Raw genomic sequence first — 27,680 nt, 5'->3', positions numbered from 1 at the left:
AGTGGAGCCGCGCTGTGTCACAGATACTCTGTTGTGATTGCCACAAAATCCCAATTGCAAATAAAGTTCTTGGCTTGTGTCTCGTATTACTTATGATGGGCGGCCATGTCTGTCCCTAAGGCCTGCTGTGGTTTCTTTGGCTAAGTAAACAATAACCTGGCTTAACACATGTGTACTTAGCTAATGGAAAGTTCCTCTCCCCCTTAACCCCCTGCGAGCCTCTGACAATGGCCGCCATCACAAACAGCCCGTCTCCAAGGGATCCACCAAGAACATCCCAGCACGGTGGCTGCGAGTGAGGCTAGGCTAGGCTAACGGAGCAGCCGCAGCGGAACATGTCATTAAGAAATTACGGCTGCCTTTTCATTCACAGCTGCAAAAAAAGAAAAAAGAAGAAGAAGAAAAGAAATATGCTTTGTTTGGGGTCAGATAGCGTGGAGGGGGGAGCACTCGAGTTAATGTTTTTGTTTGGATTTCAGCTCACAGAGAGTAAACAAGGAGCCTGCAGCGAGGGCTGAAGTGGAAGAGGCCACAGAGAAAGAAAATCAGTTTGTCAGTTTCCGTGAGTGTCATCTAAATGGACTTTGAAAGCTCTGGTAATTATCTCAAACATGTAATTATCTTTGGTTGCCTCTATGAGGTTAACCCACCGGTTTTAAAAAGCCGATTGAAGAGTACCTGACGGCTATTCAGTGTAGCATACTTTACTTACTCAAGAGACCAAATCCAGTTTTCTCCCTCACCCCCTTCAGCAATTATAAGGTTATTTCTTTTTTTCTTTGTCTATTGTGAAGAGTTGGGGAGGAAGGGGAGTGCAGAACAGAATGGGAGGGAGGAGGGTGTCTTTTGCTCTCTCACTCCTTTTTTTTTTTTTTTTTTTGCACCACGCATACCATTATCAGCCCCTCTTTTCATTTTGGAAGCGCTAATATTGCAGCGAGGGGAGGAGAGGGGTGGAGAGAGCGGAGCACTTGCCTGGCCGGTTATCAGAGAGGCAGATCCTGCTTTATCTAGTCACAGTGGAAAGCAAAGTAAACAAGAGTTTACAATAGCTGGCCTTTCAGCCCCCTTTCACTAACAGCTTCCCCACCAGCGTTCGGCTGAGTGGGAGAATGTGTCTGGAGTTATTGCAGGCCATCTCGCCGCTGCAACACATGGCATTCTCGCCGATTTCAACTTGAGGAAGCAGCGCTGCTGCAAAGGTCAAAAATGGTGTTAAAGAAAACAACCGCAGAGAACAGATGCACCAAAGCATTCTGGGGGATGGAGTAGCCCGACTGTCATCTTTGATTCAGATGTACCACCGCTGAGGAGTGTATACGTGGGGGGTTATTTGGATATTTATGTCTGCGCCGTTAAGTATGCACATATGATTATTCCCGCACACTCGCTGGCACAGGGTGAAAAGTAAATATCCATATCATCACAAAAGATATTTCAGAGTGAGGAAAGAGGGGAGGTTGGGGGGGCAAAGCACAACAACCTTAACCATTTTCTTTATTATTGCAAATGAATTGGCAAGGCAACATTTCTTGCATGAGCGCTTGTATGATATGGGGCCTGGCACAGCGAGAAAGGGAAGCCCCCCTCGCATCTTAGGCGCGCCACAATGAGAATGCATCGGATTGGAATGCCTCACCGATCATAGCGGAATCAGAATTTCCAGCAAGGAAAATCTTTTCATGGCGAATTAGGGTGGTGGAGGGAAGAAAAATGGTAATGAAAAAAAAAAAAGGTATGCACGGCTCACAAACGGGGTTCCCTCGGCTTGGCGCGGCAGATTTAAGAACTTTAGCTAAAGCTAGGCAGAATAGAATGTGGAAAATTGAATTTACTAAACAATTAGGCATTGAATTAATCTACATCCTGCACAGGGGAGAGCGAGTGAGAGAGAGAGAGAGAAAGAGTTAAAGAGAGGGGCAGAGAGAGAGAGAGAGAGAGAGACCATGGTGGCTCATTAAGGGGACATAGAATAAATCAAGTGTGTAGCTATGTGTGCAGAGGGACAGCGCTCTCCAGCTCCCTGCTTCCTCGAGCTTTCTGTTTATGCATCTATTCATCTTGTGAATTTACATATCCCATATCGTGAAGGTGGACCTCCACATTGTGTGCCGTAGTCTTGTTAGCACAGGGGGTGTGTGTTTTTTTTTCTCGATTGTGGTCAAGGTGTGTGCCTTTGTTAAAAAGGGACTGCGAGCATGGCGGCTCTGTGATGTGTTTGCAAAAGGTAGATGAAAACTGTTTTTGTGTGTGTGTGTGGGTGTGTGTGCGAGCTAAGTGGCCATAGAAAATGTTTTATTTGTGTATGGGTGTGTGCAGACATGCTGCGCGACCTGTGTGTACTGGTATGTGTGTGTGTGTGTGGAGGGGGTTGTGTGATCTCAGCCGTGTGTGTATTAATTGCGTGTTAGATCAGTGCCGGGCCTGTTCCGTCCAAGGGCGGCCTGTGATTATAAATAAACTCCCCGTCCCCGCGGAGATGCCACCAGGTCCTGTCTCAGCCCCGCCCCCTTTCCCATGGGGCCTCAGCGGCCAGCTCCCAGCAGGCAAAGCGCTCTTTTGTTCAATTACAGCTAATGCAGTAGTTTGCCATCTCCCCCTCCACTTTCTAATTATATTTTCAAGTGGAATTTGTTGCAGAATTAAAACAAAAAGAAAATGAAAAAAAAAACCATATCCTTTTGCGAGCCGAGGCTCTTGGGTTTTTTAATACTCGCAGTTCGACGTCCCCGGGGTACTGCGCTATTCTTTTTCACGGAACTCTGAATAAACAAGTTCTGCTCATTTTTAAAAGCTGCACTTTTGGAGGAGCTGGCAAAAGCCCGTGTTAACTGTTTGCGTGCTGAGCATGTGGTCTGGATTACCTCACTTCTGATGTTCTCTGGAGTTACTCGGTCATGCACGGGTGTTTCATTTTTCAGTCTTCTACGGTCAGCAAAAAAGAATTTGTAAGAGGTGGAAAAAAAAGAACTTCTTGCTATCTTATCCCTGTTAAAATCAACGCTTATCTACCCAATCACCATCCTTGCCATGCCTTTGTGCAGTGACTTTCCTCTTTATTGCAATGCCTCAAAGCCTAATTTAGAAAACAACGATTTTATCGTCCATGTAAGCACTGTATTATAATTTCATAGCCCAAGAACATCAAACGGGCTCTAATAGACCCCAAATGTGTTGAATTTGCTGACTTGTATATTCTTTTCAGTTATTTTATTCCATTTACATTTTGTTTAAAACAAACCCTGTGTCATGAATTAATGTCTACTTTTTTTCCTCATAATTCTGAACCAAGCTCCAAATCCTCCTCGCAGAGGCAGCGCTGCCTGTCGTATCCCAATTGAAACCAGTTGTTCCCCACCGTGCTCCTCTCCTCTCCCTCCTCTCCTCCACTGCGTGGGTTTCTATCACTCATTTCGTCGCGTAGCCCTAAAAGCGTGATGCGAGCACCACATTGCCCCTTGATATCTGCTTCATTTGATTTGACAGAGCAAAGATAGGCTCACGCGGGCGGCAGAGTAGGCTCGACTGTGTGTGTTTGTGTGTGTGTGTGTGTGTTTGGTTTTGCTGCGTGTTTGTTTGTGATAGCTAGCTGCGTGTGATGAGACATTAGATTCCATTTACTTCTATTTTGAAGTCTCTATTCTCCCCTGTCCTCGGTGCTAATGTTGCTCTTCAGAGGCACTGGGAGATAAGAGGTTACATCTGGTTGAGTTTCAATAATATGCAGCAGCTTCGTATGGGGCAGGGTGTGATCTGAGTGTGTGTGTTTGCTTCATGCACTGTCTATGTGTAGGTGTGTGTGTGTGTGTGTGTGTGTGTGTGTGTAGGAGCCAAATCTGTAAATGTGTCTGTGAGGGAACTTATTATGTCTGTGTCGCTTACCTGTGTGTGTGTGTGTGTGTGTGTGTGTGTGTGCGTGTGCGTGTGCGTGTGTGTGTCTTCCCTTTGTCCTCCTGTCTGGACCATTTGCTCTCTACCGTCCGGTGTGCAGCTGACACTCATCTGGCCTAAGACTGTCCTTTAGACACACACACACGCACACACGCACACACACACACGCACACACACAGCTCACTATATATAAACCCAGGTCTCCGGAGTCTCTGTTTTATCTAGTCAGCTGCTTGTGTTCATGTGTTATTTTCCTTGAAGGCGTAGAGAGAGGAATGGACTTCCACTGTGCGGTAATACCTCAGCTTTTTCATTTGTCTGTATAAAGTTTGAAATCGGCTTCAGTTCGGTCGCTCACGCCACATTTTTGTTCCATTTTGTGTTTGAGGAAAGACTGTGGGAGAACTTCAGCTTATTTGGTTATGGCTCTGTTCTGGCTCTGCTTCCCACAATGAAATTTAAATCTACATTAGTGGGATTGGTCATTTTTTTTGGTTCATATTTGGACAAAACTGAGTATTTATACTTATGTAGCAATACTTTGAGTTATTTACCTCTCTCTCCCGCTCCCTCTCTGGTCTGCTCTGCTTGGATGACATCACTCCCTGGCGCTCGCCACGGCCTATCTTAAGTTGTAGCTGTTTTGTATTTTCATCTGCTAGTGGTTTGAGCCAAATGGAGGCAGCCGTGGATTGCATGCCTCAGAAAGCTGGGAACTAATACAACATGTTCGCTCGCTATTCATCTGGGCCTTTCTCTTCATCGAGCCCCAATAATTCTCATTCCATAAGATTGTTGCAGGGCCTCGCACACGCACACGCACACGCACACGCACACGCACACACACACACACACACACACACACACACTGCGGGAGTTTGTGTTTTTGTGTATGTATTGTACATTAAGAAGATAATAGAATATGCACGCTTAAAAAAAACTCAATTACACATAAAATCAACACAGCTGATGATGGAAGAAAATAAAGGCTGACATCGATTAACTGGCTCATCTGCCTCTGTCTCCGTCTCTATGACAGACATCCTGGAACAGAGATCACGATGACACGGCGTCCACACGCTCTGGAGGAACGCCGGGGCCGTCCAGCGGCGGGCACACATCGCACAGCGGCGACAACAGCAGCGAACAGGGTAAGCGTTTCTCTGTCTTCGTCTTTTTCTCATTAATCGGGTGGAGGAGGAGAGGGAGGACGCAGCTTACATGTAGACTGAGGTGCTGAGTGTGTTACATCTGCTACATTATATCGTCACGTCAAGTTCATGATAGAAGCTTTATTACGTGTCCGGACGACGTCTGACAGGCTTATTCGGCCTGTTTGACGTTAAGTTTTTGCAACAGCTTGCAGAGAGGTCAGAGGTCACAGCTCGCCGCATAAGAGCACTTCTGGACCTGGTTTGCATTCGCTGCCTTGCTCAGAGGCGCTTCGGCAGAGCAGACATGGTGCGGTAGACGGCTCTAGAGAGCGTTTTTTGTCTTCCTGGTTCCAGGGAATTGTTTGTCTCATGTGTCACTCCTTTAGCATGCAGTCCTCTTTACATCTGAGCATGTTTGCTCGTGTTTGTGCGCTGCTGCACTGTACAGCTCATGTTGTTTGTGCTGTCTGAGGTGGCTCTTTCTGCTTTCTTCCTTGTCTCAGTCTTCTATCATGCCTGATCACTCTGAGGATTCAGGATTGTTTTCTGCTGTCATATGAACCTCTTTAGTATTGTTTGAAGGATTGCATGCATCTGTTTGAGGAAATTCAGATAAAACCATCATAGATTCCCCAGTGGATATCAGTAAATACATAGCTAAAAACAAGCAATGTGTTTGACAGGGTTTTCTGATGTTAATGATTAGTCATATCACCTATCAAGAAGCCATGGCTTTGAAGCTTGCAACCATTACTACAAGTTTCTTGCATCTTTGACAGCCTATGCACTCGAACTTAGACTAAAACTCTCTTAGTGGGAATTGTTAACAAACACATGCAAAATATAAAATGTGCATCGGATTTAATTATGAGTCGCTTGATTTATTTTCATTCACATTATGGTTAGTCTCAAATTTAAAGGCTCTGACACATCAGTCTACCCACTATGACTCTGCTGGGGCTGGATGTGTGTGCATTCTAAGAATATGTGTGTGTGTGTGAGGGAGAGAGAGAGGAAGAGGCAGCAGTGGGAGAATGGGTTGGTGGTGGTGGTGGGGCGGCGTTGCAAACAAACTGTAGGCAAAAAAGCAACTTCATATATTATTGAAGGCGATGTCAAGGCAAGCAGTTTGCAGGGTTGCCAGTGCCAGGAGGCAGAGCCTGGGTGGGAGCAGAGAGCGCCGCCATGCCTTCCACTCCAGTGAGCAGCCATTTATATAGTCAACACACACACTCGCTGTCTGTCTTTGTCTCTCTGTCTGTCTCACACTCTGTCTCATCCTCTCTCTTTCTCTGTCTCTCTCTCACACACACAGACTGTTTGTCTTTCTTTCTCACTTGTCATTAATGCTCGACAGCGGTCGCTGAGGGACTGAGAGGTGAGACACGAGTGGAGATAAAAATAAAAGACAGACAGATGATGTGGAAGAAGAACACACTGATAAAAAAAGGGTGAAATTACAGTGAAACAGAGGAAGACAAAGCAATGTGTGTGTGTGTGTGAGAGAGAGAGAGACACAGAGTGTACGCCTCTACCTCTGATGACTAATGGTCTGGGGCAGCCAGGCAAGATCTGATTGGTCGCTCTAATGAGCGTGCTCTGTGTCGAGTTTGGGCTCCTGCTTCTGCGACCTTTGCCCTTTATTGACCAAACTGACACTTCATTTTTCACGTCTTTCCAATTATAGGTCCACTCCTTATGCCGGCCCGCCTCCTCTCGCTCTCTGTCTCTCTCTCTCAACATCATCATCTTCATCATCATCACCATCGTCATCTCTCTCTCTCACTCCTCATATCTCCTCCCCCTCAACTCTCCCCGGCTATTGTAGGTTTTTGTTTGTTGTTGGAGTTCATTAGAGGGTAAAATATGGGCTAGTGTGTATACACATGCATGCTCTGCTTATGTACTGTGTGTGTGTTTGTGTGTCGGCTCAGTGAATGAGCTGCTTTGAATTGATGCAGGGAAGTTGGGAGCTAAACACGATGCATGTATGTAGGTATCTGGGTACCTGCGGGTTCTGAAACATGTTTGCTGAATTGGATAAATTGTGAGTAGTAAAACGAAGCCATATTACAGCCATGTTTTATTTCAGCTTTATGACCATAAGAGTCAGATTAATAGATGTCTTATTATTAATATGTAAAACACTCTTTCATCTGTCAACACAGATGGATTTATCGACACTTTATTAATTTCATGTTGTCATAATTTCTCTTTGCAGTTGCATTACTTTAACTATTTTCAGTAATGTCTAATATCATATGTCTATTTTCACTAATTCACTACACACTTCGCTCTAGTGGCTGAAAGGGAGAAATCCTGCAACCAGGTTCTGAAATCTGTTGGAGTCGCAGCTTTTATGTGAGCATGTAAAAACCCATGATCTTTGAATGAGCCTTTCAAAAAACATGGGTATAAAGTGTCCACATACTTTTGTCCATGTAGCACGTTTTTCTTAATTTAGGCTTTTAGATGCAGGTGGTGTCAAACAGCTCTTTCAGCATCTTTCAAATCTGCCTGATTTCTGTGTATGTGTGTGCGTGTGATTGTTTTGTTTATGTGGTTATGATGTGGGACACACACACACACACACACACACACACACACACACACAGTGTGTAGAGGATGAGGACGCTGTGACAACAGTAGATACCGGAGGACATCTTGGACTGGTTTCAGGTTTATATGGGTTAAGAGCTATCACTGCCACGTCATATTGGCTCTGGCAAATTGTGTGTCAGTCACTCGGTAATCCCAGTAAGCTGGTTATTTATCTGTTTGGCACTTTGCTCGCTCTCTCCCCGACAGTTTCACCCCGCTGTCTCTCCTCCCTCTTTCCCTCTCTTTCATCTTCGCATCCTCCCTCTCTTCTCCAGTTTTCCCTTGTCTCCCACCTACTCTCGCGTCTCCCTCTTTCATTTTGCTCTCAGTCGGTTTCTCTCTCCTTGTGAACCCCCATGCTTTTCTCTCTCTCCTCCCCCTTTTTTCTTCCGTGCCTCCCACTCACTCTAAAACACCTTTTGTTTATCCTTCCTCTTTTCCCTTTCTCTCACCTCTCTTTGTTCCTTCTGCGCTCTGTTTCTCCCCCATCCTTCTCTCTTGCGTTTTTTGACATCTGTTTTTCCTTTGTTTTCTTCTCGTCATCTTTTTCTCTCGTCTTCCTCCCTCTTCATCCATCTTTCACTCTGTTTCTCCGTCTTGTTTATCTTTCGCACTCCCGTTCTCATCTCATTTTTTCTCTTCCACCTCATCTTTATTTCTCAGGCTCACTTCCTTCCTTCCTTCCCTTCTCTATCTCTCCTCCTCTTCCTGCACTCTTTCCTCTGTCCTTATTTCCTCCTCCCATTTCTTCATGTTTCATTCTTGTATTTCCCCCCACCTCTGTCTCTCACTGACCTTTCCCTCTCTGTCTCTCTCTTCCACTTTCCTCATTTTCCTCCTCTCTGCCTGTGGAGCTGCACAGCTAATGGCCATCTTTCTCTCCTTTACTCATTCTCTCCTTCTTTATCAAATCCATTCTTCAGTACACCCCCTTTACTCCTCCTCAGTCTATCAAGCGACTGTCTTACTCTCTTTCTACCCTTCATCTTGCACTCAGTGTCTCTCTTATTCCTCCCTGTTTGTCTCTCTATCTTTTGCCCCCGTCATCCCTCCATCCTCCCCCTCCAGCAGAGCGAAACAGCTCAGAGGGAGGATGCGGGATGGTCGGGGGCCTTTAACTAGTGAACTCCAGTCTCCTCTCTCAGCCTTTTTTCTGAGGCTATTCCTGAGACAAACACATGCTCCGCTCTGCCCTCTTCTCTGAACGGTTCACTGCCCACTGGTATAAAAATCTCCATCTCTACCCGGAAACGCAGCCTTCAGTCTCTCAAATCCAAGAGCTGCAGGAATTGGGTGGGGGGGGGGGGGACTCTACATTACGTAAGATCAGAGGTCTCCACGCGCATGTTGCTGGACTAGATTTGAGGAGAAGATGGTCTTGTCTAATGCAGAGTTATCAATAATGTGATTTTTTGGATTTCATGATTGGACCTTTTATTCATCGGCAGGTGTTTTGCAGCAATTCGACTGTAAACAATTAAAAAAAAACATGTTTTAGTTTTTGCATGTGGTGACGATGCTCACACGCTGAGTTCTTAGTTATGGGTGTTTATGCTCTGACCACAATGCTGGTGGTATTTTTTAGCACTGAATTCCATTGGCAGCCAGAAAAAAAATGGAGGGAGGATCACATTTGCTTCACACATGTCATTATAATCAGTCCTGGGTGTCTCCTCTCTCGCTAAAAGAGCAGACAAAGAAGAAAGGCTCTTATTTTTCTCCTCCCTTTCTCTGGGACGTCTTTGTAAACATCCACAAGCTTCGACAGGGAGAGTCGGAGAGCGGCCCTGTAGTTAATTAGTCCCACTCTATTAGCCCAGCTGTTTGCTAGCTAGTTCCTACCAACAGGCCCCTTTGTTTAATACCCAGAAGCCCTCTGGAGAAACCTCATTGTAGCTGTTGTTGCCTTGGATCATGCTTTTCTGTGAAGAGTAATGCTCGAAGGGGAGAGGAAAAGCCAACAGATCATATATGCTCGCGATGGAGGAGGGGGGGTCCCTCACGGACATGAGCGGGCCCTCTCTTTTTCTCCCAGTATAAAGTACTCCTCTTTGCCTGTGTGAATTTGTAAGGACACCCCTTGGCTTCTCCAAGGGCCTGGCGTGCGAAGGAAACAGAATAACATTCAGGCAGTGAATCGGGCAGCTGCAGAGATGTGGATGCGAGTCGAGCAGAGTGTTTGCTCTGTTTTTGAAAGCTACAGGGTTTCCCTCTCCGCTTGTCAGAAACATCCAGGGAGTGAGGCGATGACTGGCGATATTAGATATGTATCACCAATTACCCAGACCGTTTGTAAAGAGTACAGTGTGCCGCGCCAAGGCAAATAGCTCCCTGTAAGGCTATGTGTTAGTGTCTGCATACATTTCTAATGTCTGAGTAGTGGCCTGAGAGTTCTGCTTGTCGGTCTGATATCTAGCACTGAGGTTTTTTTCTTTGTGTGGTGTAGCTGCAGGAATGCTCAACATGAAATTTATGCTGATATTTGCTGTTTGACTGACCTAAACCGTGTGTGTACACATGTCTCAGTCTAATATGTGTAGATCACAGTCTAACATAGTTTCATGTCTGCTGCACATAAGTTCCTGTTGGACTCGAACTAATTGCTCCAGTATGTACAATGAAATTCCTGCATATTTATTGTACTTGATGATTAGAGTGAATTCATCTTTGATGTAGGAATGAATGACGGAATGAATAGAGGCCTCAAACATATGAAAGGAATCAAATAAGCTGAGGAATGTACTGTAAAGTATCATCTAAATGAAAAGGCCCACGGTGCTCTAATGGCTGAAGAACCTGCCTGATCAGTTGCTAGTTTAAATTCCAGCTGGGGTCATCTGGGTGGAGGATGTGGCACTTAGCCTGCCCACCCCCCTTCAGGATGTGGCTCTAAAAACATTTGGAGAGTCTGCTTCGCTCCATTCGCTCCGAATCGCTGTGTACAACCTCCACTGGCTGTGAATCCCCATCGATCAGGCTGGAATATTCCTGATATCGTCGTCCATCCATTCACCCTCCGACCTCTGCGCTCCTCCAACAAGGTCAGGCCGCAGAGGAGCTGTTGCTCTCTGCCTCCTCATTGGCCGGTCTCCAGGGCCGGGGCGAGCAAACGGGGACACGGACAGGGGTGGCAGGCAATCAGCAGCCAGATTCGGCTGAACCAATCACTCGGCTTCACGTGGCCCCCTCAAAGTCACCGATTAATTGGTCCGATTGTCCAGTAGACTGGAAGAGGGAACTGTGTGTGTGTGTGTGAGTGTGTGTGTGTGGTGTGTGTGTGTGTGTGTGTGTGTGTATTCCCCTCCCTGAATAGTTTTCCCCCCAGTAATTGCAATAATGAGTTAAAGACTATTAAGAGACTTAGATGCACTTTAAGGTAGGTACTGTAGACACATAGGACTGTGTGTTGGTTGCACATATATAATGAGAATTTAAAGTGAAATTTGACAGCTTGCACTTTCAAAATTCTTACTTAAACACAGCTGTGCCGCAGTGTTGAATTTGTGAAAAGCACTCATTTGCGCACATATCGTAACTCAAAGTGTTAATTATTTAAATCTGCAAGTGGAAATACAGAGAGAGAAACTTAGTTGTGTGTATAAGTTGTCTAGACGTCGTCTAGACGTTACTGAGGAAGATCCTCGGTCCAGTAATTGTCTTACTGGTGTCCAGCTTTCCTGGTAATCTGTTTAAATGTGAGGCTCTGTGGGTAGATAAAAGGTATGTGGTTCCCTTGAATAGTCTGCAGCCTATATTACTGGAGGTGTGTGTGTGTAAGTACAGTAGCTGGCAGACACAAACACACACAGCTCTCTTTGATTTCCTCTGAGCCTGAACACGGGGAGAAAAGAGAGAGGACGAAGACGAAAGCGAAAGAAAAAGACAGAAAGAAACAGCGAAGACGAGAGCAGAGGGAGATAAGGAGGAAGGAAGAGAATGTGAGAGCGAACGCTGTGAAAACATCGTGATGCTGACTGGAGCAGTGTGTCTGTGTGTGTGAAAATCCTACAGCGACCGAGGAGAGAGGGAGCGAGAGCGAGCAGTTATCCCCGATGAGTGTGTTAAGTGCTGCTGAGTGTTGTTTGGGAGTCTAGTGAGGCGTGCGCACCGCTGCTAGCAAACAGCAATATCTCCTCTGCCAGCTCGGAGGTGAAAGAGTTGTGGCCGGGCCACCTGAAGCTCGCTGCGTGTCCCTCTGCGGGTTAACGTAACGTGCGTGTGAGCATGTGTCCGTGTTGGATCTGTTTAACATCAGCAGGGTCACGAGAGCATAAGCATGACTCCTAGTTCACATGCTGTTTATGAAAATCAATATTTGAAGACATAAAGGGTAATTGCGTCTCAAAACACCTTGAGAAAACATCCCACGACAGCTCGGCGTTGCCGGTAGGAATGTTTATTCAGCCTCCGCTGGATTTACTGCGTCTCAAACATTATTATCTGCGGTTACCTGGGAAAAGAGATGTTTGGCCTTTCGGCGCCCAATCACGACCTCCCTCTCTCAGATTCACTGAGAGCTTTACGACCTCGCTCTATCGCGGCGGCAGACGTGTCGACCAACGTGTAGCGACTCGCCGGGCAGAAAATGATAGCACTCAATGACTTTTTATTGCCTCATAGGCAATAAGCAAACTCGGAGTGGCCTGAGTTTGCCCCCCCTGAAAAAGAGGAAATTGTATCAGGTTCCCACAGTGAGGGGCCGGTTTGCTTTTAGGATTAAGGCCGGTGTCACCGGGCCGCTGGGGTCGAGCCTGAAATACAAGTAAACAAAGTGACTTCCTCCACCCTCCTCTCCTCTCCTCTCCTCTCCTCTCCTCTCCTCTCCTCACACATGTTCAGGTTCACCACTGTAACCTGTGTTTTATTGGCTCGAGCGAACGCCTCGTCTGTGAGAATGTAGTAGTCATAAAACTATTCGATAAGGTGTCAGAGGTTATTTGACTGTTTGACTGTGGGATTTATGCGCCGTTTGTTGCTAGCTTTGTGTACACATCATCACGAGAGCCTCATATCTCGACACATCATCGCTTTACGTCTTTATTTTCTCTTCTGCTCTCACTGCGCCCCGTTTTTTTTTTTTTTTTTACTTCCTGTAATGACTTACAGAGGAATGCTGCACATTTTGGAGGTGAATAAAATGTTTCCCCCTGCCTCTCTGTTACTTCAAATCCCCCTGCACTCATTCGCCCTGTGTCTCTCCTTCCGCCGGTTACATGTGGGCATGTTTGCATGACCGAAGAAATGCAAAGTGGAGCCCAGGCCATTACAATGTGCCTTGTGCACAATTTACATGAAATACATATTCATTCATGACATGCAAGCGCATGAAATAGCTCCTCTCTCCTTCCTCCCCTGTCTCTCTTACGCCTTCAGTCGGTCAATGTGCTCGCTCAGGAAGTCTTTCGAATGAAAACACTGGTCTCATTAATGTCTCTTATTTCTTACATAATTGCCTGTGTTGTCCTTTGCCTTCCTTATTTCACTCATAAACGCACTTGCGTTACAGCTTGTAGTCTGCTGCTGCTCCAAGAAAGAGTACAGCAGCCACTCATTTGACCAAAAAAAAAAGAGGTTCTACTTCATTTGCTTCGGCGAGGGAGAGCAAGCGGGAGGGAAATGTATCTTTAGCTCCCATGTTATAATTGTGGCTCGCTAATGATGTAGACACATTCTCACTGTCTGTTTACAGGAAGCGCTCTTCTTTAATTTGCGACTGGCGCGAATGCCAGATGCCTATATCTAATTACTGGTGTTTGCTAAAAGATACTATTTACACACACTTTTTGCCTTGTAGAGGTCTCTTGTGTGTCGGGGTGGGGAGATTATGACAAGAAAAGTTAAATGTGTAAACGTGGTAAAGACTAGTTGTTGTTTTTTTTCAGTTTTATCTGCAACATTTTTTTTTGTCTGTGCGCAGGAAGTGAAAATTAGGATGAGAGGAGTCCTTTTCCACACATGATTTGTACATTTAAACATGAAGAGTCGGTGCCTCTAAATCCAAGATCTTGTTTGAAAAGTGTCAACTGAGGACTCCATTCAGGTTTATTTCTGTATGAAGCACCATAATTTGCACCATTGTCATGCAATCATGTCCTGAAAGAAGATGCCACTTTTGTCAAATTACTGGATATCTCCTTTTGGAAGAAAATGCTTCGGCTTTGATTTGCAAATGTAAACAAGTCGAAAAGTGGTGCCGCACTTGTCATCCACATGAAAAGGGCAAGAAGTTCACTTGTGGAATCATGTCTGTGCATGTTTGTGTTGGAGGGTCTTGGCATGGGAAAGTGCAGAAGGGTGACAAATATGTCACCAGTTTGCACTCCTTATTTTGTTTGTTTTCAATTCAGCTCCAAATTGCCTGGAATCACACACATACGAGCTCAGTGCCCCGCTCCTTAATCGTGGCCAGGACAGGTTCATAGGGAATCACGGCGACTCATAACTGATGTGTCACAACGCATTACATCTGGCCGATAAAACAACCTTAAACTCCCTCTCCTCGTGCTGTCTTTCCGTCGCGCTCGCTGCTGACTGCGCCTCCATCCCTCCCTCCTCCTCCTCCCTCGAAGAGGAGCTGAGCTCAGGACCCAGGAGGCCTCTGATCAGATAGATGTTAACTTCCTGATAGCAGGCTGGAGAATTCAGACCTCTAACAGTGGATGACAGGAGTGACCAGATGAGCTTTCTTATGAGCTTTTCTGCTGTACAGGAAGAAGCTGCCATCAATACTTTTATTAGGGTGTTTATTTCAGATGGATGTGAAAAAGCTGTAGTTTGGGCATTCACTTGCATGGAGGGAAATGAGAGGAAAGAGGAGGAATGGAGGAGGGAGGGGGAGAGCAAAGAGACAGGGTATTAGCACTTTGTTCAGTGGAGAAGCATTGTTTGGCCCCTTGGCACACACACAAATAAGCAACTCACACACACACACACACACACACTCACACACACATGCACGGAGCACCAACGTTTATTTAAGCTTTTGATAAAGAGATTAGCCCCATCATCCTACGCTGTTAAGCTAGCCGAGGGGGTCCGTGTTCAGGAAATCCTGGCTTTCCTGACACGCGGGCTTATAGGGAGACCTGGCTCAAGCAACACTTATATGTTATTAATACAATTCCTAATGGTCAGATTAGCATGATTTGGTCTTAAAACTGAGGCCCGTCTGGTATTTCAAGGGAGGGTTCGAAAGAGGTGAGGGGAGAGGAGACGGAGAGAGGTGGACAGAAAGTTAGCGAGAAAGGGGAAAAGACTGAAACAGAGCAAGGAGGCGGAGTGGCTGTGCCAGCTGGGCTGTTTTTCTTTATTATTAGCCCTATCACAGTGGAGTCCAGCTTAAAGCTACAAACAGCGAAGCGCTAATTTTAGCCTCCAAAGAGGATAAGGATAAATAGCTTGCTGCCAGTTTGCCATATGGTCCCCTGCCGATTATATTGTGTCAGGAATATTTTCACCAACCCCCCCACCCCCACCCCAACACACAAACAGATGCACATATACACCCAAACACACTCACATATGTGTTATTTTAGCATTTATTTCTTTATTTTTCCAGCAGAAGATGGCTTTATCTCAACATGTGGATACGATTGAGGGGCTCATTTGCAAAGGGCGTTATGATCAGGCTCGTGAAGGTGTTTTACTAACCCTAAAAAGTCACAGAATTAGTTTTTTTATTTTGTACAGTTAATCTCTTTGTAAGAATAGGACGATATGTCATACTGAAACAGTAATTTTCAGACAGGAAGCTGCTGTTGTGGCAGTGGCGGTCTCTGCAGCTTCCAGCTGCAAGGTAACACTTGGCCCCCTCTGTAATCTCCTGCAACTTGGTTTATATTCCCTCTTGAAAACGTGAGGCCTGTAGAAGAATAAAAATGAGTCTGCCTTTCTCTCTCTCCATCAACACACATGCATACGTTTCACATGTAAATGCAACACACACTCGCACAGCCACTCTCCATTATTCTCTCACTCTCTCACTCCCTCTCCCTCAAATTGAAATAATTCAATTTATGGACACAGTTCCAGACCTCCCTGGCTAAGACCATTATGCATGGAGCACCCCCCCCCCTTCTAACAAAAGAACGGGAGAATTTACCAGCCGGCTCTCCAAACGACACCCACACAAAGCCAATTTCATGCCAGGAAAACACCAGCAGAAGCGCCATTTTTGGTCAAAACCATCATCCCTGTGGATTTTTTTTTTTTAATCTTCGAATATGGGTCGATGCTACTTTAATTTTTGTTAGGGGTTATTTTACAGCCCTGATATGACACATCTTCTAACATTCAAACCTGACGTCTGCACAGGTGTTCACTCATTTAAAAGTGAAAGTGTGAATAACATCAGACTTTTTGCCGCTCCCTGCATGGTTTAGTGGCACATTTGATCCCTTCTTCAAATATTCTGTCTCGGTTCGGCGATAATGAGTTAAAACAGTAAAGATGTGAAATATCACATTTGAGGTGACAGGGTGTGTTTTTGAGCCTGAGTAACCTGTGACGCAGGAGGCTGAAGGCTGAAGGCTGAAGGGTGGATTTAATGTGTGTCAACTGGGCCAAAGCATGACCCAAGGCTGACCCAGACCAAACATGCTGCCCCCTGAGGCCCACCCCCCCGTCCTTTTGACATGGATACCTGCTATAGGGATTTTGCTGAGAGATAAAGACCTCAGCTAAGAGTTGAGAGAGAGAGAGAAAGAGGAAAGAGAGGGCTAGATAACAAATACCTGCAGGTAAACACAAGAGCGGCAGGGTGGGCTGGAGGGCAGCACTGCCGTTTACTTTGTGTGTTTGCAGAGCAACACAAGGCATGCCACTTGCCATACACACACTCATGAACACACTCATTTGGATGTAACCTGATCGGCCGTTCTTGCTCCGAGCCAGTGAAACTCAAAGAGATGAGCAGGGACCGGGGGCTGAGATTCTCACTAGTGATAACCTTTGGAGTAAAGGCCTGAACGGCGATGTTAAACACACACACACACACACACACACGCACACACACACACAGGCACACACACAGACACACACACTACATATAGATATTGTACACTCTGGCTCCTATAGGCAGTCCCACGTCTTTGTTTCACTGAGATCCTCTTAAGTGGCAGAGAGGTCATACCTTTACAGGAAGTCACCCCCCAGAGAGGTCTGCCTCCTTCAGGAAGTGACTTGGTGGGACCGTGTGGCGAGAGCGTCGGTGTCCACAGGGGGCATATCACCCCTGTCCACATGGGCCCATGCTCCACAGGAAGTAGGCCTGCTGTAAACCCACTCACTTCCTCTTCCTCTGCCCGTGTCCCGAAAGCCTTATCAGAGCTGCGTATGGGGAAGCTGATAGGACTACAAATCCCCCACATCCCCACAACACCACATCCTGTGCCTATCAAGGACACATTGACACGGAGGAGGAAGTGAAGACGCAGCATTAGTTTGCAGAGAGAATCGAGAAGGTTAATTTAATACTTGAGACTGCGCAACAGAGTTTTAGTGATATCAAGAGAGGCATCCTATAATAAAAATGACACGCACTTGATCTCCACAACAGCTAGTTCCATGTTTACTCATTAAAAAACAGCTAAAACCCGAAAATGTAAATGCAACAAGCAAAAGTATTTAAAGGTAGTAGGTTGCTCTCTGATAATGACTTATCCTGTTTTCCTAACCACGCCTACAGTAACCTGAGCTTGTGGGTGCAGACCATATTTCACTCCCTCATAGTCCTAAAACCTTCTGTTATTCCAAAAAAAAAAAAAAAACCCTCACTGGAAGCTAATGCGCTATTATTAGCCGCTGCCACCGCAGGGTTAGCGTGCCTGTATTATCTAACTACATACTGCAGTTTGGCTGGGGCTGATAGGTTAGCATGAGTGGGAAAATCCTTGTGCATTAAAAGTGTTTATCAGAGGTTTTGTCATTCAGTCAGACACCGTGTGGAAAAACGCATACGCAGGCGAGCGCTGCACTCGGAGCTAGCTCTGAAAAATAAACTGGGGAACTTTAGTTTGGTTAATGGAACTACACACTCCAAACATGGAGGCATGATTACAGACAGAACGGACTAATTGTTGGTGCTGAGATGATGCATTTCCACTTAATTTTAGCTCATTAAACTGGTGTCTTTGATAGGCTGGATGTAGTTAAACAAGGCTGTGCTGCAAGATGTAATTTCACAAAATTTAGCTCAACGGGAAAGATGAGATCATTTGAAAAGATGTCTTTTCAGTAAATTCATGTTGGTTGAAAATGATACTGTAGCTCAGTAGAGGGCTCCTGTTTGCTAAGGAAGCGCTCAGAAAAGAATATTTTTGGCAGTTTATTAAAGGGCTTCCATGACTACTTTTAGTTTTCCTCCTCTGAAAAGATTTATTTTGCTGAATGTTAGTTGTTAGAATGTGTTTTGAGCTCACAACAAAGTTTAAATAGGATGTTTTTCCTTCGGTTTAGCTGAAGGCTCCCTCTCTTTGTCCCATGTCTGTGTTGAAGGACTTTTGAACGCCCTTCAGCACATCAGCTGACTTTTGGAAAGGACCGCCGTGCCGTTGTGCTGTTAAGTGCTCTTAGCTTTTGTTATAGTCCTTGTCCTCTCTACCATCCCTTCCCCCTTCCCCTCGTCTTCCATAGTCCATTTGACCCTCTCTCTCTCTCCCTCTCCCTCTCTCTCTCTGCGCGTTTGTTGTGTGCTGAGTTTGACCGAGCTCGGCGAGTCGAAGGTGTCAAAAGCCATCAGAGAGGCAGCGAAACAATTGAGAGAGTGAGAGTTAAGAGTGAGAAAGCAGCACGAAAGAGGCACGATTTCAGGAATCTATCCATTTTGTGTGTGTGTGTCTGTGTGTATGTGTGTGTGTGTGTCTGAGGGCTTCCCTTCACTGAGGCGAAGAATCTGCGGGCCCCCCTCACAAGTGCTCCCATTTGAACCGAGTCTGGCCTTCTATCTTCAGGTTAGAAAAAAAAGGAAACGGCAACACAAAGGCAAGAGGGGAAAAATCAATAGTTACACAGCAAAAGTGCTCAACATGAAAGGGTGAATTCATCGCCCTACACTTTCATTTTGGCTTGTACCGTCTGCCTCTTTCTCCCTCGTTCTTTCTCTCTCGACTGATCTGGAAGTGGGAATAAAAGGCAGTCGCTGTGTGTGTGTGTGTTTCTGTGCGTGGAGGCACACTGCAGTTTAATGTCGTGTCGGTGCCCCACGCTCGAGGCAGTTTCCAGCGTGTCAGGCAGCCTGTGGTGATGACCCTTTACGGGAAAATGGCACAGAGAGAGCAGTCACATTTACACTGACATTTTTGCCATCACCTATGGCTATGTCAACAGGCCTGATCCCCCACCCCCCCTCACCCCCTCCGCCTCTCCCACAACCAACAGTGGATGGGCCTCAGCCAGGACGCACAGAAGCACAGGAACACTTTCACAGAGACAATGACCATTAACACAAGTCTAATATTCAATATTTTATAAAAGATTAATCATTAGGGCGATAAAATGTCACAAAACAGAGCAAAGCAGCGCACTGGAGAGGCTTGAGACTTTCTGTGGATGGATTAATTGATTTGTAACTCCTGTATATGCATCTGATCATAGGAAACACATGGAAAGCATGCACAGATGCCCACTCACATTCCCTGTGAATACTAACGACAACGCACTGAAACCACCCCAGCAAAAGCCACATAAATCTCACAGACCCGAGGGTTTGACAAACGCTTTTAATTAACTCCTAAATATGATGACTTGCCTGTGTTTTTTTTTTTCCTCTTTTGTTGTCAGTCAAACACGTTCTCTGTCTCTGGCTTCCTGATCTCCTCCCCATCAGATCACCTCAAATAGAAATAATTACTCCAAACTTTGCTCGGATCCTCGCAACAACAAGAAGTCTCCGGTGTGCTTTAATTGCAAATAACCCTTGTAAATGACTCACCAGTTACTGTCATTATTGAATCTGTCAGCGCTGATCCACAAAACTGTTATCATTCAAAGTAACCGGCTTTGTTATTGCAAAGCACTCGTTATTTACTGTAATTACTTCAATGGAATTGTCTTTGATTACAGGAAGCAATTACTTAGCTCTCCCCTGATTGTTTACCTGGCAAGCCCCGCTTTTTCTCCTTTGTAATAATGACAACTTTCTCCGTCTACCTCATCTATTTCTTCATCACATTGCTTCCAGTGTCTGCTCTGCAAAGATGAATCTGTGCTTCGGAGTGATATGATCCAAATGCGTTGGCTGAAGTTTTGAACAAAGATCTGAAAATAGTGGAGTGTCTCTCTGGCAAAGGCAGGAAGGGAAGTCTAGACTAGCCATATTGTTTTGTCGACAGCGCATGTCATTATCCGCAGAATAGTCGAGGGGATTTCTCTCCGTCTCTCCTCCTACTCGGGAATAAAAGGGAGGCGAAACAGCATTGGTCACAGAGAGCGTTTTGTGTTGAAGTAAGTGCGTGTGTGTGTTGGTTTAGAATACTTTGGTAGTCATTGTTGGAGAGTTGCCTCGTGGAAGAATCCTAAGAAATGGCTGCATGTGAGTGTGTTGAAGTCTGCTTCTGGTGCAGCTGAAGGAGCGACACTTTTGAAAATGTGCCCCTAGTTGGGAATTGTGTTGCAAGGAATTCCTGCATGTTCAGAATATTTGCAGGTGGGAGGGGCCTCCAGGGCCATGCAAAGGGAACCCCCCACTGCCTGCAACCCCCCCTATACTCCCCCTCCCCGAGTCCAGAGCTTATGAATGGCCTGAATACAATAAACGCCACTTTTTTCTCTTCGCCCTCCCTCTTGCGAGCCCTTCTTTACCTCTCTGAGGATTTCTGGGAATGCGATGTATGTGTATGCGTGTGAGGAGTGTGTGTGCTTGTGTGTCAGCGTCAGAGAGAAAAAGAGTGAGGAGGAGAGCGCTGTAGTGAACGTACATCAGCGTGTGTGTGTGTGTGTGTGTGCGTGCTTTATGTATCATGTTTTGGGCGTGTGTGTGTGTCTATGTATGGATTTCTCGCCTGCCAATATAAGATGTGTGTATCCCATGTGGAACAGGATAGCAGGTCCCCGAGGCCTGGGCCTTGCCTGGGCAGCCAACCCAGGGTCATGTGAGCTTTCTGGGGTGTGAAACTCGAGGAGTGGCCCATGAGGGATCAGCTCCAGGTCACTCGCACTCGCACGGTGAAACACACTCTATCTCTCTCTCTCTCTTGCAACAAATAGCTCATAGAATAAATGCGCTGTCATAAACTCTAAAGACCTGTCTCCACTCCTGCTCCCTCTCAGTCCATCCACGGCCTATAAAACCTTGCAAAAACATCTCACAGTATCCTCCAAAAACGTTTAGCCATCTGTGAGTGATTCCTGCCACAGGATCCCACTCGTGACATCTGGCGCAAAGCTAATATTCATAACCCTTATTCCTCAACTCAGCAGCGCTTCTATGAAGAAATTATTAGAAAGCTAAATGTCATTATTCTCTTGCGTTGCGCTAGAAGCGACGTGTCTGACAAGATCGCTGTTCGTAGATGACTGACTGGTGGATCCCCGGCTGTTAATTTGCCAGGCAGCAGAAAAATGGCTGACACCTCGGAATGGCACGTGTGCCCGTGCGGAGGGGGCAGGTAGTACCAATCTCCGTCTTACGCTGAGAGATGGTTCATAATCAGATCATAACAGATTAGCCTAGATATTGCTTGATAATGTCAGGGTACGCCTTGAGACAGAGAGATGTAGAGAAGTGATGAAGACGCAGGAGAGGGAGGCGAAGACACAGAAGGGAGGAAGCATCATTAGTACTCACTAGAAGCGATCAAGAATATCGAACAATGTTAATCCAGTTTACCTCAATTTTTAACCATATTTGATTAGCGAAATATAATGTACCAGTGTTGGATTTACAAAGGAGGAAAAACTTCAAACCGACAGTGAAGAGCGATAACAATGCCTCATCTGCAACACTGTGCAAATATCCTCCATTCGAAGCACACACCCCAGCACACAGGGAGAAGGAGGAGAGAAAAGTAATGAAGTAGGAAGGAGGGGAGGGCAGGAATGAAACATGAAGTGGCGGAAAGGCTTAAATAAAAGCCATCGAAGCTGAATGAGCATCGAAGAAACTGTCTGTTTAGCTAATGCTAACGAAGCTAGTGAAAATGCATGAAGAAAGCTAACCTAGTTTTTACGTCATTATCTGTTTGCTCACAGTGTGTGTGTGTGTGTGTGTGTGTGTGTGTGTGTGTGTGTGTGTTTTTGCGTGCAAGTGTGTATTTGTGTATACAGCGTGTGAGGGGACTGATAAAATATTCCTTCCCTTGGTTGGCCCCGGGGCATTTCAACTGCCCCTGGCTCCTTCCAGTCACTGGCCTGCTCCCTAATTGCCACACACACACACACACACACACACACACACACACACACACACACACACACACACACACACAGCATTCAGAGCTTCTGTGGATGGAAACACACATACATAAAGAAAGGCGGAGATAGACACACACGTACAGACGAATGCACATCCATGCATGCATGCATTCTTCACACACGAACATGCACCCCCACCGTCCTGCATTGATTCAGCCCTCTCCCTCTCTCAGCCCCCCCCCCCCACTCTAACTAGTTGCAAAGATGTTGTCATGGCCGATCAGTGAGCCAGGCCCAGAGTTGTGCCTGTGGCTCTTCCTCGTGGGGAGACTAGAGTTTGCTAAGCTAGCTGCCCCATGCTGTATGCATGCAGCCAAGGGTTGCAGCCTGCTGATGCTGTTAATGAGCCTCTGTACGGACACTGACTGACTGCTTCATTGGCTGACTGGCTAACTAGCTGCTTGGCTAGCTTGCTTCTTGACTGGTTGACTGACTGGGTGGCTTTATAGACCGGCTAGCTTACTGGTTGACTGAGGGGACAACTTCCCTCCACTGACCCACTAAAGGGCTTATTGGCTGCTTATGCAGATACCAGGAAATCACTGCTTCCATGTTTTGCACAGATTTTCTGCCCATATTAAGGATCCACGCTGAAACCACAAAAGTCTACAATGCTAAAATCTGGATGCAACCAGAAAATCAGCAGTTATATAACATTTCCTCCCCTGAATGTTTCATCTTAGTTACTTGACTACACCCTCTGTCTGCATGCTGCATCCAGTGCGTGCTAGAAGCATCAGTTGATAAGTGTATAATGCTCAGTTGATGATGTCTAAGAGAATAGCAATGCTCGTGCTAGCATATTTTGGATGTAACCATTTTGGAAGACCTTTGCGTAAAAGTTCTGCTTTTGGTCTAGAAAATGTCAGCTTCAAAGGCCAAAATAGAGGGAAAATTATCTGCATTACAGTGGACATGGCTGTCCTGACTGTCCTGCGTCTGATTTTTTCATCTGATTAACTCCATCTCTTCCCTCTCCTATCCATTATTTTCTCCTCCTTCATCGCTCCCGTCAGTGGCTTGAGTGAATATTCCACATCTGTTCCTCCTCTCCCTCTCTCCTTACTCTCCTTCCCCATCTCTCATCCCCCTTTCTCTCCCTGTTTTAACCTACTTCTCTCTCTCTATCGCTCAAGCTGAGGTGACACTATTGACATTTCCCCAACATGGCTGCCAGACACAGCTTCGACACCTCTCCTGCTTCACCCTTCCTCACTCCCACAGCCTCTCTCTTTTCTCTCCCTCCACCTCCCATTCTTCCCTTGCTTGCCGGGGCTAAAGCAAAGCAGAAATTAGCCCCAGACCTTGCAGAGGTGATTGGTATCAAATTGCAGTGAAAATGGAAATGCCAATAAAATTGACGGCCTTTCTCCAGCCCTCCTCCTTCCTTTCCCCCCTCTAGGTAAAATAAGTGTCTATAGGTCAGACTTACTTAGAAGTATTGAGAAGGGAGAGGAAAGAAAGGGGTTTTGGGAGGGGTTAGGGTTTCCCTCTGGTTTAGGGCTTGAGTTATGGGTGACAAAAGTGGTCAAACTTTGCCTAAAATCTGTAAAATACGGGTAAATTCAATTTCTGTTTCCTCATCCATCATTTTGTGTAAATGCTTTGAGGAGATCAGCAGTGTTTCTGTGCTCTTTTGACTCAGTTCAATGATATAAGACGGATAGAGAGTACATCTCCCACATTATGCATCATTTTAGTGTGCGTGATTAATCATTGATTAGCTTGAGGTTTTTTGGGTATTCTGAAGGACCACAGTTAAGAGTCTTAAAGGTTGCAGTCGTTTCTTGCATACCATTTTATTCACCATGTATCAGTAGATACAAAGCAGTTAGCTACAATATGGCTGATAGAGTGCAGTATGATGTTGTATTATATGGGGCAGTGGCAGCATAAAGGTTAGAGAGCAGGCTTGTGACCGGTTCGATTACCAGACTGGAAAGAGCACCTGAAAAAGAGAGCATTGTGCTCACTGATCCCTCTTAAATAAAGGTTAAAGAAAAAAAAAAAAGCATATAGCATATACAGTAGTATACGGTTAAGTACTGCATGATACAATATTAAGAAGGAGCCTCGTAATTAAAGAGTGTAGATGCAGTTTTTCATGGCAGTCGTTTCTGAGCATCCACACCTTTATCAGTCTTTCTGTGCTTTCTCTGTCCCCGTCATGTTTTTTCCTGTTTCCCCTTCTCTCGTTCCCTCTCTCCCCATGCTTCTCACGATTCCTCACCTCTTCCCGAGCATGCCTGCTCGCCCACTCTCTCCCGCTCACTCGCTCACGATCCGAGCTGGTACTCCGGCCGTTTGCTTCTGTTTTCCCAACTCGCATGGGACAAGCCCCCAGGTTTGTTATTGTAGGCTTTGCTGAACATGAGCCGGTCTTTACAACGGATTGAAAGCATTTGCTTCCAATGAAAATCTGGTCTTAGATTACAGGGCCTCGGCTCGGCTCGCCCCGTCTTTTCCAGTGGGCAGAGAGACGCGGGGAGGAGAAGAGAAGGGGAGAAACAGAGGGGTGGGTGTACTTTAGCCCTGAAACAGTAGGCAGAAAAAGCCACTTGTTAAGCTCAGGCTGCATTTGTCCCGAGCTAATGATGTAACTGAAGCTCGCAACATGAGTGTGTTTTGAGACAGAGGCCGGTCGAAGAGCTGGGTGTAAGGGGTGTATGGTCTGAGTGTGGGTGGGGGTTTTTATGGGCGTCATGCTGAAACGGTTAGTCAATTAATCAATTAATGGATTGCTAAGTGGACGACAATAATTAGTCAATCGTTCATCAGGAAAAAATGTCACATATTCAACTAGTTCACACTCTCAGATGTGTGTTTTTCCTTGTTTTACATCTTGTAAACAGAATATCTTTGGATTTTGTGGAAAAAAAGGAATTTGACAAAGTTGCCTTTCGACAAATTTGATGTATATTTTTTTAAAGGGATAATCAATTGACTAATCAGAACAATAATTAACAGATCGTGCGTGGTGTGTGTGTGTCTGCGTGTATTGGACATATATTTACTTACAGTAACCTGGCAGAAGCTTGCTCAAAGGCACTTCAACCTGCCTTTGCAGGGGCCTTTGCCTAAATCCAACCTCTGACCTTTTGGTGGTGTTCCAGTGGCCCAACCCCACCACCAGCGTTACTTGCATATGTGCATTATTAATGTGCAGTGGGCGGCATCTGCATCAGCATCTATGAAAAGCAAGCTCTTGTTTTATCCCTCCCCCACCCTCCCATAGCGTCACCTCCACTTCCACACGAGGTTCATTAGAAAGCCTTCAATATGTGTGCATATGTATCTCCTTCTGCCAGAACAGTCAGAGAGAGAGAGTGAGAGCTAGCCAAGAGTGTTGTTTCGTATGGATCATTGAGAGCCTCTCTCTCCTAATGGTGTATATAATTCAGGTGCCCTCCAGGCATGCTTTCAGGAATTCTTTTGCCTGAGGTAATGGGGAGCAAAGGCCTGGGTTTTATGCCCTTGATTATTCCATTGATGTGGCAGGCTGGAAAAAAGTCATCTCCAACCGGATTAGCGCCAACATCCCCATTAATTATCGATGAATCGAGGGCTTAGGGTTTAGCTAGGTGCTGGGTGTCGCCCTCTGCAAGTTAGTTGAGTGCGGGCCCGCTCGAATGCAGTTATCTACTCCCGCCACTGTGAGCAGACCTAGAAGCTTTAGAAGTGCTTTGTGTGTAATCAATAAATAACTGGATCCAATTCTGTGCACTGCTTCAGCGTTTTTTTTTATTCTTTTTTTTTTTTTTTTTTTTTTTTACATTTTTTTCCTCTTTCCTTCCCCTCCGTTCCAGTCGAGAGAAGCGGCGCAGGACAAAAGTCAGTTATCAGCTGCTGAAATTTCAAGCAGTGAGGGTGCCACTTGTTTACCTCGCCTCATGTTTCTTTTATGATTATCGTCTTCATTGAGGGCGGCTTGCATTTTTGAATAATGATAATAACAATTAGGCTTTTCACAGCCACAGATGGGAAGAGCCTCTTTCTTTCCACTGGAGCTGTATAGAATGCGTACAGTAATTGGGTAGTTTTGAATATGTGCTCTGTGTGTGTGTGTGTGTGTGTGTGTTGGCTCATGTTGTTGAGTCTGAATGCAGAGAAAAGGCCCATGGAGCGCCTTCCTTTCACTTTTCCTCTCAGTGCTCAAACACTCTAAGCTGTCTCAGTGTTCCCCTTAGGTGAGGTTAACTGGCCTTAATAGAGCCTTATCGAAGCCCTACAGGTTGCTGTAAGCAGCCATGACGCCATTGTTATGAAAAGCAGCTAGCTTTGTTAGTGCTGTTTGTGCCTCTGACTTCCTTTTTTCCACCTATTTTCCTTTTATTTTCTGCCTCCCCCCTCCTCGCAACCTCCCCTTTTGTAGTGCCGTGTTACTCTTTCCACCTCAGGTAAAATGGCAGAATGCGCCGGGGCGACGCTTCAATAACTATTTTCCCCTCAGGATAATAAAGACTAAATCTCTCTGTCATTTTCAATTCTGCGCAAGCTTGGATGGGAGAGTGGGGAAATGCGACCTTACAAGTCCTTTGTGCTCCCGCTCTTCCTCTCTTTCTCGCCGAAAGATGCGAGCGCTTGCTGTGTTTTCAAGTGACGGGGGGAGAAAAATGAAAGGCAGGGTTATTTATAAATGTATTAAAAATGAATGCATTTATGAGGTGCTGTTTTCCAGCCATTCTCTGCTTGCCATTGTTGTGTCTCCGTAACCCTCCGTCTGTGCATACAAAGCCCTCCAGAATTCCTTCGAAATCGTATTTATTCCCTTTGAACGCCGAGGCGCAGCGAATGCAGGAAGTAAACAAACTGTGTGTCTGATCTCCGCTGTCTCTTCCTGTTTCTTGTCACGTGACAGGTGATGGCCTGGACAACAGCGTGGCTTCGCCGAGCACAGGGGATGACGATGACCCGGATAAAGAAAAGAAGCGCAACAAGAAGAGAGGGATCTTCCCCAAGGTGGCCACCAACATCATGAGAGCGTGGCTCTTCCAGCACCTAACGGTGAGTTGGATGAAGCGGCGTTTGTTCTCGGTCGCTCTCAGTTTCACATCACGTGTGCACGCTGAACTTCGCTTCGCAGCCACAGGCTCTCTCACTCTTGTGCACACACACAGACACACACATCTTCTATCTTTTGAGCTCTGCTTCTGTCTTACTTGACACAAATGCACTTGCACACAAAGGAACACATATACACACACACCCTCAGACACCGAAACACTCATTGACACTCACACACACACCAGAGCCCCCCTCTCCTCCACAGCGTATCCCGCTCCGTACGGCGAACACTTCAAAGACACAGGCCCGTGTAATCTGCCGGCGATCTCGGCAGTCTGCGCTCTCGCTCCTCATCTGCTGAAACTGAATAAGGTTGAAGCCAAGGAGAGACGCCCCTGGCCATAACTGCAGATACATAGATGAACCCTAATAAGAACAAATCTGTCATTATTTAACAGATGCCTGGGATGCTGCAAAGGCCTGTGGTTTGGCTTTATTTTTCCTCGATTATAGCAGGGAACACCAATGCCGCTAGCACCAGCTGACAGCGTCACAAATTGTTTGGGGGGAAAGAGTGTGGGAAAAAATGTATTTTGACACTGGAAGATAAATGAGCCAACA

General features: G+C 45.9%; 1 protein-coding gene across 1 annotated transcript in view; it reads left to right on the top strand.

Annotated features, from left to right (window-relative positions):
• Positions 1-27,680, top strand: part of LOC121613770 (homeobox protein Meis1) — a 79,200-nt gene that overhangs the window by 10,405 nt on the left and 41,115 nt on the right. The window contains exons 7-8 of the mRNA XM_041947391.1: positions 4,931-5,042; positions 26,914-27,059. Of these exons, the coding sequence (XP_041803325.1) occupies positions 4,931-5,042; positions 26,914-27,059 (258 nt within the window). The remainder of the gene's footprint in view (positions 1-4,930; positions 5,043-26,913; positions 27,060-27,680) is intronic.

Source organism: Chelmon rostratus, chromosome 11 (assembly GCF_017976325.1).
Source record: "Chelmon rostratus isolate fCheRos1 chromosome 11, fCheRos1.pri, whole genome shotgun sequence".
NCBI lineage: Eukaryota > Metazoa > Chordata > Actinopteri > Chaetodontiformes > Chaetodontidae > Chelmon > Chelmon rostratus.
The sequence above is the reverse complement of the archived record's forward strand: the minus strand, read 5'-3'. Positions and strand labels throughout refer to the sequence as shown.